The following is a 13,897-nucleotide window of genomic DNA, read 5'->3' as shown; positions in this document are numbered from 1 at the left end:
CGTATCAAGAAGGAGTGTGGCAAGAAGCACACCCCCACCTGGCACTGCATCGTGGGGAGGAACGAGTTATGTGACACGTGACACCGAACACTTCACTTCTACCCGGGCCAAGTGGCCGTTCTGTTCAAATCTGGTTAAAAGCATGGACTGTACCACACACCCAGTGGTCCATCCAAAAACCGGGACTGCAGCCTCAACTCCAAATTCCAGAGACTGAAGTCTTCAGCCCTGCCTAAGGGAACCCCTCCATCTCTGACCCTTTATTGTGTTCTGTACCGGGCATTCTCTGTACTAGTGTGCTGGGATTATAAAGCAATGGGCAGAACAGCTTACATCTATTTCATGCCTGTCTGCCCCATGGTTTTTCTTTTCAAAATCCATTCCTTGAAAGAAATAAATCTGTTGGAGGAAAAAAAAAAAAAGGAAGTGCATACTGGTTCCTTTGGGGAGGGTAAACACTGACTGGGAAAGAGGATAAGGGGACCTTGTGGGGTGCTGAAAATACTCTACATGTTGACTTCAAAGTAACTGCTAGGTGTGTGTGTGTATATATATGTGTGTATATATATATATATGTGTGTGTGTGTGTGTGTGTGTGTGTATATGTAAAACTTCCTTAAGCTACACACATAAGGTTTATACACTTTATTCTATGCATACCCCAATTTTTTAAAAAAAATTTAAACTTGCTGAAAGTTGCATAGCACAAGAGACTGAATAGTAACTCCCAGGATGGAACATAGTATTATTTGTCAAGTGGACCTCTGCCTTAGGGTGAATCTTTTTGTGTGGCCGTTTATACACTCAGGGTAATACTTGGTGGCATTACACAGTGTACTAGCTGGCAGAACGAGGACCAGGGAAACATTTCCTTGTGCAGCGTCCCTAAGTGTGCATGCTCAGTTGTGTCCGACTTTGTGACCCCATGGACTGTAGCCACCAGGCTCCTCAGTCCATGGAATTTTCCAGGCAACTCACTGGAGTGAGTTGCCATTTTCTTCTCTGGGGAATTGGACTGAGTCCAACTCCAGTGAGTTGCTATTTTTTTCTCCGGGGAATCTTTCTGACGCAGGGATCTGAACCCAGGTCTCCTGCACTGCAGGCAGTCTGCTGCTTGGCAGGCAGATTCTTTACCAACTGAGCCACCAGGGAAGCCCTCCGCATCCCTCAGCTCTAAGAAAGATGTCCTGTTGGCAGAGGCAGTTTCACAACTCGTCTCTCTAGCAGTGCTCCAGCAAACCCTAGATGAGTTCATCATCTGCCAGGTGATACAGACCAGCTCTACTGTGGTTTTGGACCAGCAGCTATCACCTGGGAACTTGCTAGAAACACAAGTTCTTGGGCTCGTCCCAGAAACCCTGCAGGTGGGACCCAGGGATCCGTATTTTCACAAGGCTTCCCAGGTGATTCTGGCTCCTGCACAGACAGTGGTGGTATGCCTTTGTGAGCAGGCGGCACTAGATTCCTCTAACCTTCAAAGTTGACACAAATGAGATTTTATTCTCTTTACACTGTGAAGGGGAACAAACCAATCAATTGTAAAGGAAATCAACCCTGAATGTTCACTGGAAGGACTGATGCTGAAGCTGAAGCTCCAATACTTTGGCCACCTGATGCAAAGAACCAACTCATTAGAAAAGATCCTGATGCTAGAAACACTGAAGGCAGAAGAAGGGGGCGATAAAGGATGAGATAGTTAGATGGTATCATTGACTCGATGCACGTGAGTTTGAGCAAGCTCCAGGAGACGGTGAAGGACAGGGAAGCCTGGCACGCACAGTCCATGGGGTGGCAAAGAGTCGGACACGACTGAGTGACTGAACAACAACACTGTCAGGATGTACCTACCATTTCATGTTCCAAGTCTTTCTTGTTGAAATGGTCTTTACAATTACCCTGAATTAATACCATTCATAGTTGAATGAAAGCACCAAGGATTAAAAAGTATAATTTCTCTCTTCATAATCAATTTGACTAGCCTCTTTGATATAAGCCATGAGAAAGGATAGTGTATTATTATTTTAGTTTCCTACTGACCTCTGATGTTTGCTAGTGCGTGATGAAAATTCATGAGATTCCTATAAATGGGCTTCTTTTATGTGCTCAAAGAGTGGGTTGATCCCCAACCGGGTTATTCACCAAGAAGCCCAGTTCCTGAGGTTGACCTCCACCCACTAAGTATCAGACAGTCAATGTGACCCAAAGAATTTTCCACTACCTATCAAAAAAAATATAAAGGCCCACTGGGAAAAATTCCAGGGAAGTATTTGTAGAACATAAAATCCTCTTTTTATTAGACAGAGAAAAAAATCAATGAGGCTGCCCTAATGACTGACCAAGATCGAAAAGCAGAATAATACTATTTAGCTTTTCTTCCGCGTGAACAGGGGTCCTGCTGCCTGCCACAAAATCGGAAGCACAATGAGCTAATTTATTAGCAGGGCCCTCAGCAATCATGGGATGTGTCCTAAACATAATGAAGAGTGCAAGGGAACAGGTTGGGAGCAGACCAAGAGAATGAGAACCCGACCCACTTTTCTCATGAGAACCCACATATCCTGGCTTGCCCTTCTTCACACCCACTTGGTCAGGGCTAGCAGTGAACTTCGTGATTACTTTGAATTGGAGGAAGCTGTCTTCTCATGCCATCTCCCTGTTTTCAGCCAAGCAAGAGTGGTCTCCTGCAAGGTGACCTTCACGGGCACAGGACTGCCTCTAGGGCAGCCCCTGAAGATGCACTGACTGGTCTGTCTCCACCCACTCTGCCTTGCTTCTCAGGTCATCAGCATCCCCACAAGGCCTTCTTCCTGTCTGAAGTCCCATATTTTTTAACTGGAAAATATTTTTTAGAACCCATACAATAAACTGGAAAATGTTTTTTAGAACCCATACAATATCAAGGGAAGTGGGCTCCAGGGTTTGATAGACTCAAAAGACTGACTTATCATCTCTGAGCCTTAGTTCCACGCCTTTCAAATCCACATCGTAGAATCATGGTCAGAATTAAATGACATCACATCTAAAAGGAACTAAGGATGGTGCTGTTGCTAAGTCGTGTCAGACTCTTTGCAACCCCCTGGACTGTAGCCTGCCAGGGGGTTTCTGTCCATGGGGTTTCCCAGGCAAGAATACTGGAGCGAGTTGCCATTCCCTTCTCCACGGGATCTTCCTGACTCAAAGATCGAACCCGTGGCTCCTGCATTGCAGGTGAATTCTTTACTGTCTGAGCCACCAAGGAAGTCCCACCAGACACACAATGAATGCTCAATACATACTAGCCCCCAGCCTCTTTCCCTCAAGAAGCACTTTGTTATTCTGTCTAGGATGAAAGGCAACTCACGAGAAAAAAAAGACATTTTGGTAACATATAGTTTACATTTTCCAATAGCAGGTTTCTCTATACCACTGAAAACTTAGTAAAAAAAAATTCATTATTGGGAGGAAAAAAAGGCACATCATGTGGAACATTCATAACAGGGAATTCAACAATGTCTGGCTTCGTTGGTAAAGAATCTGCCTGCAATGTAGGAGACCCTGGGTTCGATTCCTAGGTTGGAAAGATCCCCTGGAGAAGGGATAGGCTACCCACTTCAGTATTCTTGGGCTTCCCTTGTGGCTCAGCTGGTAAAGAATCTGCCTGCAATGTGGGAGACCTGGGTTTGACCCCTGGGTTGGAAAGATCCCCTGGAGAAGGGAAAGGCTGCCCACTCCAGTATTCTGGCCTGGAAAATTCCATGGACACATACACGACTGAGCGACTTTCACTTTCACTTCACATATAGGGAATAACCTTTATAAAGGTTGTGGAAGTAGTGGTTTCTCAAGAGTTCCCTGAAATTACATACAGAATTTGGCATGAAACGGTACATGTATACCTTTTTCGGGACAGATGTCTGTAGCTTTCACCAGATTCTCCAAGGAGCCCTCTTAAGGTACAGAACCACACATACAAGTGGTATGAAATATTCCTGTTCTTGGGACTTCCCTGGCGGCCCAGTGACGAAGACTCCCAACGCATGGGGCCTGGGGTTCGAGTCCTGGTCGGGGAACTGGATCCCACATGCCACAGCCAAGAGTCTGAGAGCTGCAGCTAAAGATTCCATGCGACACGACTAAGACCCAGCACAGCCACATAAACAAATAATTTTTAAAAACTCCTATTTTCCCCACCGATTCTATCTTGTACTGATAAGACATTGTTTATTTTGCATAAAGGGTGAAAAGAACAGGATGTTATTTACAGACAAACATTCCCCTCCTAGACGACCACATGGGAGGAAAGGAAAGCCAGTTGCTATGCACAGTGTCTAAAGGTGTACAGCAAAGAACCACAGTCAAGGGCATCAGTTGAACGCTACTCCCCTTTCGGTCAACTGATGGGGGATTTCCTGGCCTCTGTTTCCTGTGGGCCTTGGGTTCGCCCACTGTCAGGGAAAAGCAGCCAACACCCGGGGATTTTACAAAAGCATTTCCAAACACCTCATTTCCCCTTGGAAAAGAGGTCAAACTGCCTGTGTTTGTTTATGTCACCTGCTCACCTGGGCTCCAGTGGGGAGATTTCTTCAACAGAGGGAATGAAGAATTGGGCAACTACCCTCCTTCATCGAAAAAAGACAAATTCAGGCCAATCGGCAGAGTGTTAACGGAAAAGGTGATGGGGATATAATTACGCCATGGTGACTAAGGTTAATAATACAGTAGTGCTCTTGCCTGGAAAATCCCAGGGACGGGGGAGCCTGATGGGCTGCCGTCTCTGGGGTCGCACAGAGTCGGACACGACTGAAGCGACTTAGCAGCAGCAGCAGCAGCAAGGGAGCCAATCTTAAAAGTTCTCATCTCACACATACACACAAATTCTGTAACTGTGAGGGATGTCACCTAGGTTTACTGTGATCGTCATTTTGCATCATATACACATATCAAATCAGACATAGAAAACAAATTTATAGTTACCAAAGAGGAACGGGGAGAGGGATAAATCAGGCTTTTGAGATTAACATATATACTATAAAATGGGGTGTCTCCGACGGCTCAACAGTAAAGAATTTGCTTGTAATGCAGGAGATGCGAGTTTGATCCCTGGTTCAGGAAGCTTCCCCTGGAGGAGGAAATAGCAACCTACTCCAGTATTCTTGCCTGGAAAATCCCACAGACAGAGGAGCCTGGCGGGTACAGTCCACAGGGTTGCAAAAGAGTTAAATGTGACTTAATGACTAAATAGCAACAATATATATAAAATAATAATCAAAAAGGATCTCTGCTTAATATTCGGTAATAAACTATATGGAAAAGAATCTGGAAAAGAAGGTTCCGTGCATGCTAAGTCACTTCAGTTATGTCCGACTCTTTGTGACCCCATGGACCGTAGCCTGCCAGGCTCCTCTGTCCACAGCAAGGATACTGGAGTGGGTTGCCATGTCCTCCTCCAGGGGATCTTCCCGACTTGGGGATCAGACCCATATCTCCTATGGTTCCTGCATGACAGGTGGATTCTTTACCAGTGAGCCACTGGGGAAGTCCCTGAAAAAGAACAGATATGTGTATACGTAAACTGAATCACTTCGTCGTACACCTGAAACTAATGCAGCGTTGCAAATCAAATGCATGTCAATGAAAGAAAAACACTTTTGTGAATTTTTAAAAACTGCCCACTCTAAGTTCTTCAAGGGCCATGACAAGGGCCGTGGACATCGTAGCACAGAGCAGGAACACGGTGAGGACTCACTGTGAGCTCTTGGAACGTTTAACGTGGACACGGCTCAACAGGTCAGCACATACTCGGGCAGGTGGACGGAGGGGCCCTTCAAGAGGACCATCTTGAAAGTGTTTTGATGGGTGTGGCAGTGCTCTAGTCAAATCATGGCACATGCTTCCACCTCTGGTTTCAGTCACACCTGTGGCAGACAGTGCCATTTGCCCGGACAACATCCCACCTCGTATAGCAAACTAACACAGCAGGGAAAAGGAAGAAGCAGAGTGAGGCATCCTGAAGAAGAGGAGGATGCTTACAAGTATTAAGTGAAAGAGAAGGTCACCCTCCCGGGTGGCTCCGAGCCATCCTGTTCACAGCTGACCCCCACCCAGCTACAGCCGACGACCAGACGAGATAGCGTGGGTCCTCCTATTAGCATTAAAAACAAAACAAAACAGACCCGACTTGGAGCCAAATGATTCATACATCAGTGATTTCTGCACCGAACAATGTTGGAAACCCTCACGTAACAGCCAGATTGCTTCCTGGCAAAGGTACAGAGGCCAAGCGGGGCCATACCCTTCCAGCTGCAGCCTGGAGACTGGATCCCGGGGAGGGACACACGGCAGCAGGGAACCGGAGCTGGGGGTGAACCGTTAGTCACAATGCAGGCTTTAATAGCGCAGGGTGGCCAGCTTTAGCAAAGAAAAAGAATGCCCTATCACATCTGAATTTCAGATACACCACCAGTGACTTTCTAGGATAAGCATGTCTCAGATACTGCATGGGACACGTTGTTTACTTGGAGTTTCAAATTTAAACCCAGCATCCCCTCTTTTATCTGGCAATTCTGGAAACAAGTCTTCTGGAACCAAACTCTGCCTCCGAATCCCTCCTTCACAACAGAATAAGAGCCATACCCAAGATCTGGAGAACTTAACCAACTTAAACCAGGCAGGGGGTGACAGAGGATGAGGTGGTTGGATGGCATCACTGACTCAAGGAACATGAGTCTGAGCAATCTCCAAGAGGTAGTAAAGGACAGAGAAGCTTGGCATGCTATATACAGTCAGTCCATGGGGTCGCAAAGAGTCGGACACAACTTAGCAACTGAGCAACAACAAACCAGGAAGGTGTTGAAACCCCAATGGCATCTTCATTGCTGACAGTTATTTATTCTTAAATTCTCTTAACAAATACTTACTGAGCACCCATTCCATGGCAGGCACCATGCTAGTTGCCTTCATTACAATCCCGAGAGCCATTACAGCAAACGGCAGGGTCAGAGGTTACCAGACCAAGCAAAGGAAAAGAAAAATATGATTTTTAAACAGATTCAACCAACTCCTCACTGGTGTCTACGGATACACAAGACACTGTAGATACACACAAGTCTAGCTGGCAGTCAAAGGTGACTTGAGCTTGCAGGACTCAAGACTGGTCATTAATTTATCCTCAAAGACCCCCGCAGAGTCAACAATCTCATCTTCCAACATCAAAGGTAATGAAACTGTATTTCTAGTGCTTCTCTTCTTTCTAATGAAGTTTTCTTGGTTCTTAGGATTATTTTATGGGAACCTGACCTAGGAGTGATACAATTAAAAAGCACGCTGTAGGCTGAGTTCCGGGCAGGTAAAGGGTAATGAGCACACATTCCTTGCAGAGCACTTGGTGGGGGCGCGGGCGGGGTGGGTGGGGGTGGCGCGGGTATGGGTTCTAAAAACCTAAAGCATAATTTTTTTTTTCCAGAAAAGATACAAGTTAACTTACATACAAACCAGAAATACACCCACAGACATGGAAAACAAATTTAGGGTTACCAAAGGGGGGAAGGTGGGGTAAGGGAAGAAATAAATTAGGAGTTTGGGATTAACATATACTACTATATATGGGCTTCCCTGGTGGCTCAGACAGTAAAAAATTTGCCAGCAATACAGGAGACCCCAGTTTGATCCCTGGGCCAGGGAGATCTCCTGGAGAAGGGAATGGCAACCCATTCCAGTGTTATCTCCTGGAGAATTCAATGGACAGAGAAGCCTGGCTAGCTAAAGTCCATGGGGTCGCAAAGAGTCAGACACGAGTGAGCGGCTAAGCACAGACAGTACATACAGGGAAAGGATCTGAAGAAATAGATACACATGTACATATAACTGAATCGCTTTGTTGTACACCTGAAAGTGACACGACACTGTAAATTAACTATACTTCAACTTTTAAAATGGTTAAAGATAAATGAATAAAATAATTCATCTAAAAAAAGCTGCTTCTATGGGTCAGGATCCTAATAGAGTTCATGTCCATACATTCTGCCGGGAGGTCCAAAGTAAGGCTCCTAACATTTACCAACTGTCAAAACCACCTGGGGTGCTTTGAAAAATGCAGCTGTCTGAAAAGAGAGACAGAAAGTGGATTAGTGTTTGCCTGGGGCTGAGGCTGGAACAGGGAGTGACTGCAAAGACGCACAAACAGCTTTTCGGGGTGATAGGAATGTTCTAAACTTGGATTGGGCTGATGGTTGCGCAACTTTGCAAGTGTACAAAAATTACTGAGTTAGAAGACTTAAAATGAGTAAATTTTATGCTATGCAAACTTAGCCTCAATAAAACTGCTTTTTTAAAAAAAGCAAAGAACAGGACTTCCCTGGTGGTCCAGTGGTTAAGAATTTGCCTGCCAATGCAGGAAACAAAGGTTCAATCCCTGGTTTGGGAAGATCCCACATGCCCTGGAACGACTAAGCCGGTGAGCCGCAGCTACTGAAGCCCGCATGCCTAAAGCCCGTGCTCCACAGCAGGAGAAGCCACAGCAACGAGAAACCCGGACACCCCCACTAGGGAGCACACCCCATCCACCGCAACTAGAGACAGCCAGATGCAGCAATGAAGATCTAGCAAAGCCAAAAGTAAATAAATAAAAATTTTAAAAAGAAATGAGCAAAGAATATAAAGGATAAACTATGCAAGTCACAGAGCCATATCTGTTTAATGGTAGGAAAAATTTTGAGCATTATTCTTGAGCATTACAAATAAATAAATTAAAAGCACTCATAAAATTTTCAGTTTCTCATGGAATAGACTCAGAATATCACACCTCAAAATACAGTTATCGAGGCCTTAACCTGGGTAAATTCTAATTCAAGTGTTTGAATGAGGACTCAGTCATGTGGTTTTTTTTTTTAACCTCTCCAGATGACTCTAGGGTATAGCCAGGTTTGAGCATCACTGATATAAAGCCAAAGGAGATGAAAAAGGCCCTTAGGTACCTTATTTCTAATATTGTTTATCTCATTTTATTTTACTCCGAGCCATCAGGGATCTGATCATAAAAGAAAATTTTATGGCCCCAACCAGTTTTTTGTTTTGCTTTTTTTTTTTTTTTTTTTGAATCATGGAAAGGGCAATAGGTGCCACAGGACCACAAGAAGTTTGAGATTTTAACCTAGAGAGTGAAGTAACCAGCTTTAAACCAATCACATAGATGGAATATTTATCCAGGTTATGACTTAAGATCGTCAGACATCCAGGGATGCTCCAGAAAAGAATGAATTTCAAATACTCTTGTTCCATTGAGCCCCCAAATCATCAAGTTACTGAGGGAGAAGGAAGCAGGGTGAAGGAAGAGAGAGGGAGTGTGGTCTTGCACTGAACACCAATTTGTAACCTGTTAGAGTTTGAACCACACACACAAGTTAACTGTTTTAATAATCCAGAAAGTAGAATGCTTTGACTTGCAAATTACGTCTCACAGCATTGGCTTTCACATTGAGACAAAGTTCATTCATTTATGGTTCAATAGCCATGGGCTGAACACATCAGACAAGGAAACTGAGGCAAAAGTAGGTTCCACAGCTTTTAGGCTTTCTCTTCTTTTTATGGACCTAGGGGGAGACATGGAATCTGAACTCACACCCTAAGTATTTTACAAAAGCTCCCAGGGAGGGCTGTCCTAGAAGTCTGGTGTGCACAAGCCGAGTCTAGTAGCTAGCACACAGTCATTCTTATCTAGAACTGCTTCCCTAACAATATCAGAGGGTCCAGTGGATAGAGATTTGCTCAGAGAACATCCAGAAGTCTGACCTCAGCGGCCCGCACTGGCTCCAGTCCACATTCACACGCTCGCAGCCCACGTCCGGGTCTCAGTTCTATTCTAGCTGCATCTCTGCCCGGGTGCTTTTGGAACACATGCAACAACATCCAGGCACAATCACAGCATCCTGTGCCTCTGGCTCCTTCCTGCAGCGGCTGTTTTGCAGGAACAGCAGCAGCTGAGCTCTGGACCGGACTGAAGAGCAAAAAGGGCCCCAGTCCACCGCACCTGGCCCAGGGAACGGCCCGTGAGATCTCTCGCTCTGCAAGGCCAGATATCTGGTCTGGTGCAAAGAGCCAGGAAAACAATTTTCTTAAAAATAAACAAATTCCCAGGAGATCAATGGTCTGGAAACATTCCTCAGAGATTCCCACAGGCCCTGCTGATAAGCAGTGAGCAACTTTACAAACAACCATCAGGATTCAGACCTAGCCCTTACAGGATGACCCACACACCACCACACAGACACATCTTGGAAGAGTCATGGTGGTTCTGAACCCGGCAGGGCACACAGGCACTTCATTTCTAGAGCAGGATAACCATCCTTCCCATGTGGGATAATTTCCTGATAAATTATGATTAGGAAAAAATGAAATTTTAAAACATTCTTTGTTATTAGTTTAGGTGTGTATTTTTTTCGTTTCTTTTTTCCCTTTTCTTCTCTACTTTGCAGACACCTAATCAGCTCTCTACTCTTTAAAAGGCATAGTGTTTGATACCGTACGGAGGGGCTTTCCTGGTGGTTTACTGGCTAAGACTCCATGCTCCCAACATAGGCGGTCTAGGTCCATCCCTGGTCAGGGAACTAAGATCCCACATGCCACAATTAAGACTGGATGAAGCTAAATAAATAAATGATAATTTTTTTAAAAAAAACTAATACAAGATGACAAAGGTTAATCTGACAAAGTCTTGTTTCAAAATCATTTATGATCTAATAGGAGAGATAAGATTTGGAGAGGAAAAACTAAATAGAAGGTAATTGTAATAATGATGATGATTAAGATTTTACTTGGCATGAAAGCTTCTCAATGACCCTGAGAGACGGTTATAATCCCTATTTACAGATGTGTAAGCTGATCTCACAGGGCCCAAGTCATTTTTTTCAAGGATATTAACTCTTAACTGATCACAAATCCATTAATCCTACCTATGGTGACCTCAATGATCTAAGAATGATGTCTTTTATCTCATATCATTTCTGAATGTCAGGTCTCTTGACAATATCTTTAACTTTTGATGAGATCTGGACGGACTGCAAACTCAGTGCTTGGAGTTAACTTCTAACAAAGACCTGCATCCATGCTCCAGTCTTTGAGAGCAAACTACCTCTCTCATCCAGAGTCGTTCACTGAACTGCGTGCTGGGGGCACAACTAGGTTCCATACCGTTTACTCTTCCCACTAACAGCTCCAGGTCTTCACTATTTTCCCCTCAAGTAAGATTAACAACATTCTCTTATTCCTCATGTCAAGGCATTTCTCTTGTCTCCTTACAAACTCATCCCTAAATATTCTCGTACGAGAAGGCTTCTTGGGCGACTCTGCACCCTCCTTGCAGTCACAGGGGTTGAATTCAGGTTCTGCATTTTCTGCGATCTCTTATCACTCAGCCTTTCCCTGACCTCAGGGTCACAGGTACCCAAAGCCTTGTCATTTTAACCCTGGTGCAATTTTGGGGGCACATCTGTATCGTTATCCAACTTGACGTTAGACCTTACAGATATATTTAGGATAAGGCCGAATGCAAGTGAATATTAAATATAAACTATTAGTTGATGTTAATATAGCAATTAAATTAGATTGAATTTTTCATGATCATCTCAGCAAAGAGTGCTACTTAAAAAATTAAAATATAAGGGGACTTCCTTGGTGGTGCAGTGGTTAAGAACCCGCCTGCCAACCCAGAGGACGTGGGTTCAACGCCTGGACCCGGAATGAAGATTCTACATTCTCTGGGGCAACTAAACCTCAAGGAGCAACTACTGAAGTCCGCTCGCCCTAGAGTTTACCATCTACAAGAGAAATCCAAGTACCACAACTACATAGAGCCCACACGAAGCAATGAAGACCTAGCACAGTCCAAAATTAATCAATTAGTTAACTTTAAAAAAATTAAAATCTGAGAAAAACTCAAATTAAGTGATCCTGCTGATGAACACAAATGTCTGGGTCTAAATCAAATTTCCAGTACATATCTTTCTCTAATTTTAGAAAGAATATAGCACATTAGTTAGATGTTTCTGTTAATGTTATATGTTTGTTTTGATAACACGGTATTTAAAAATAAGGTAAAATAAAACACTATTAGAAAATGACCCCATCATCCCTCACCCATAAATGATTATTTTATATGACTTCCTAGTCTTTGGTGAGCATCTCAGTTACGATATTTAACATTAAAGCGTACATACAAATGTGTCTCTTTTTTCTTTATCATATGACGAATTGTTTTTACAACCCCAATTTACTAATCACATCCATGTACTTGAATATTTAGGATGAAGGAGTGCTTTTGCTACTACAAACATTATCAAACACGTCCGTATATATAATCATCCCAACATTTTAGATGCCTCACCAAGGGTGGAGTCCCAGAAGCGACACAAGAGTGAGAGATGATGAGAACATTGTAAAGTCTCCTGATAGAGCACGGCTTTAACAAAAGGCATTGCTGGGACTTTACTGGTGATCCAATGGTAAAGTGTCTGCCTGGTCAGGGAACTAAGACCCCACATGCCTCGGGACAACTAGAGTCTGTGCCACAGCAAAAGATCCCCCGAACTGTAATCCAGACCCGATGCAGCCAAATAAATAAATTTTCTCTAAAAATGCACAGGGCACTGTCTTTGCTTGGCTGTTGTCCTTCAGATCCTCGCTTCACCTTGGGCCTGGACGGCAGGGGCGCCATCGGCTTTAACACTGGGACACCTGAACACACCTGCCGGCACCTCTCACCTGGCCCCCGGCCGCTGCCCCTCTGCCGGCTGTTCTGCAGCCCCAGCACCTCCAGCTCCGCGATGCCTGGCCTCTCCAGCACGGTCACCTCCACCGTCAGCCGCCCCACCAGCTGCTGGGGTCGCACGCTGACCACGTGCTCGTACTTCCCCAGCCGTCTCTGCAGGAGCTCCTCGTAACTCAGGAGGAAGGCAGCCTTGTCCTTGCTGGGAAGCACCGCAGAAGCTCTGAATGTCTCCGTCCCCTTCTCCCTGGAAGGAAGAGAAAAGGCGATGGGGGATCGGAGAAAGCCAGGCACCCTAAAGTCCAAGATGGTCCCAGCCAAGCGCTCTCAGTGAGAACCCTCAGCATTCCCTACCAACAAGCCACCAGCCACTGCAGCCATCCCCACGATGCACCCTGAAGGGCTTCAGGATGGAGGGAAATAGGAGCCTGACCTATAGTTAGTTATAGGTTATAGTTAGAGGTAGCTAAGGTGCATACCTAAGGACTCATTTCAAAGAGCCCAGACTCCTGCACCTTCCCATACACATAAAAGTACTAAAACCATTCACCTGAGAGATCTGGATTTTTTTCTGATTAGTAGGCATGTTCTGATATTCAACTACATTTATTTTTTCAGTAGAACCTCCTCCATATCCTAGTCCTCCCTTACTTCTCTGGAACAGTCCCTCAGAGCTACCTGAGAGATGGTCTCCAGGGCTATGGTCCTCAAAAATGCCCCCAAGAAAACATAATCCTCGACTTCCAGGTTGCGCGTAACTTTTTCAGTCGATATTAGAAAGAAAAACTAGAATTTAGCTTTGGGAAGAGAAGCAAATGTCTGCACTAAAGGAACGTTATACGGGTTCGAGGAATCCTGAAGAGCAGAGAGTTCAAAGACCACGGAAACCTTCTACTTCTTTCTCCCTGACGCAGACCCGAGGGGGCAAAGGGGAAGACGACTGACACAGGTGACCCCAAGGAAAAACACACAGGGCCCTCCCCGGTGGTCCAGTGGTTAATACTCCGCACTGCCAACGCAGGGCTGCCAGTTTGATCCCTGGTCCGGGAACTGAGATCCCACATACCAGATGAGGCGTGGCCAAAATAAATTAATGAATAAAGTAACATTTTTTTAAAAAAGGAAAGCAGATACATGCTGTGATCCAACTGAACAGAACTG

The 13,897-nt window shown here is 44.8% G+C and overlaps 1 protein-coding gene across 1 annotated transcript in view; it reads right to left on the bottom strand.

Annotated features, from left to right (window-relative positions):
* ITIH5 (inter-alpha-trypsin inhibitor heavy chain 5) overlaps positions 1 to 13,897 on the bottom strand; it is an 84,335-nt gene that overhangs the window by 42,689 nt on the left and 27,749 nt on the right. Inside the window, exon 5 of the mRNA XM_061435752.1 lies at positions 12,733 to 12,983. Within this exon, the coding sequence (XP_061291736.1) occupies positions 12,733 to 12,983 (251 nt within the window). The remainder of the gene's footprint in view (positions 1 to 12,732; positions 12,984 to 13,897) is intronic.

The sequence above is a fragment of the Bos javanicus genome, chromosome 13 (genome assembly GCF_032452875.1).
Source record: "Bos javanicus breed banteng chromosome 13, ARS-OSU_banteng_1.0, whole genome shotgun sequence".
Lineage (NCBI taxonomy): Eukaryota > Metazoa > Chordata > Mammalia > Artiodactyla > Bovidae > Bos > Bos javanicus.
The sequence above is the reverse complement of the archived record's forward strand: the minus strand, read 5'-3'. Positions and strand labels throughout refer to the sequence as shown.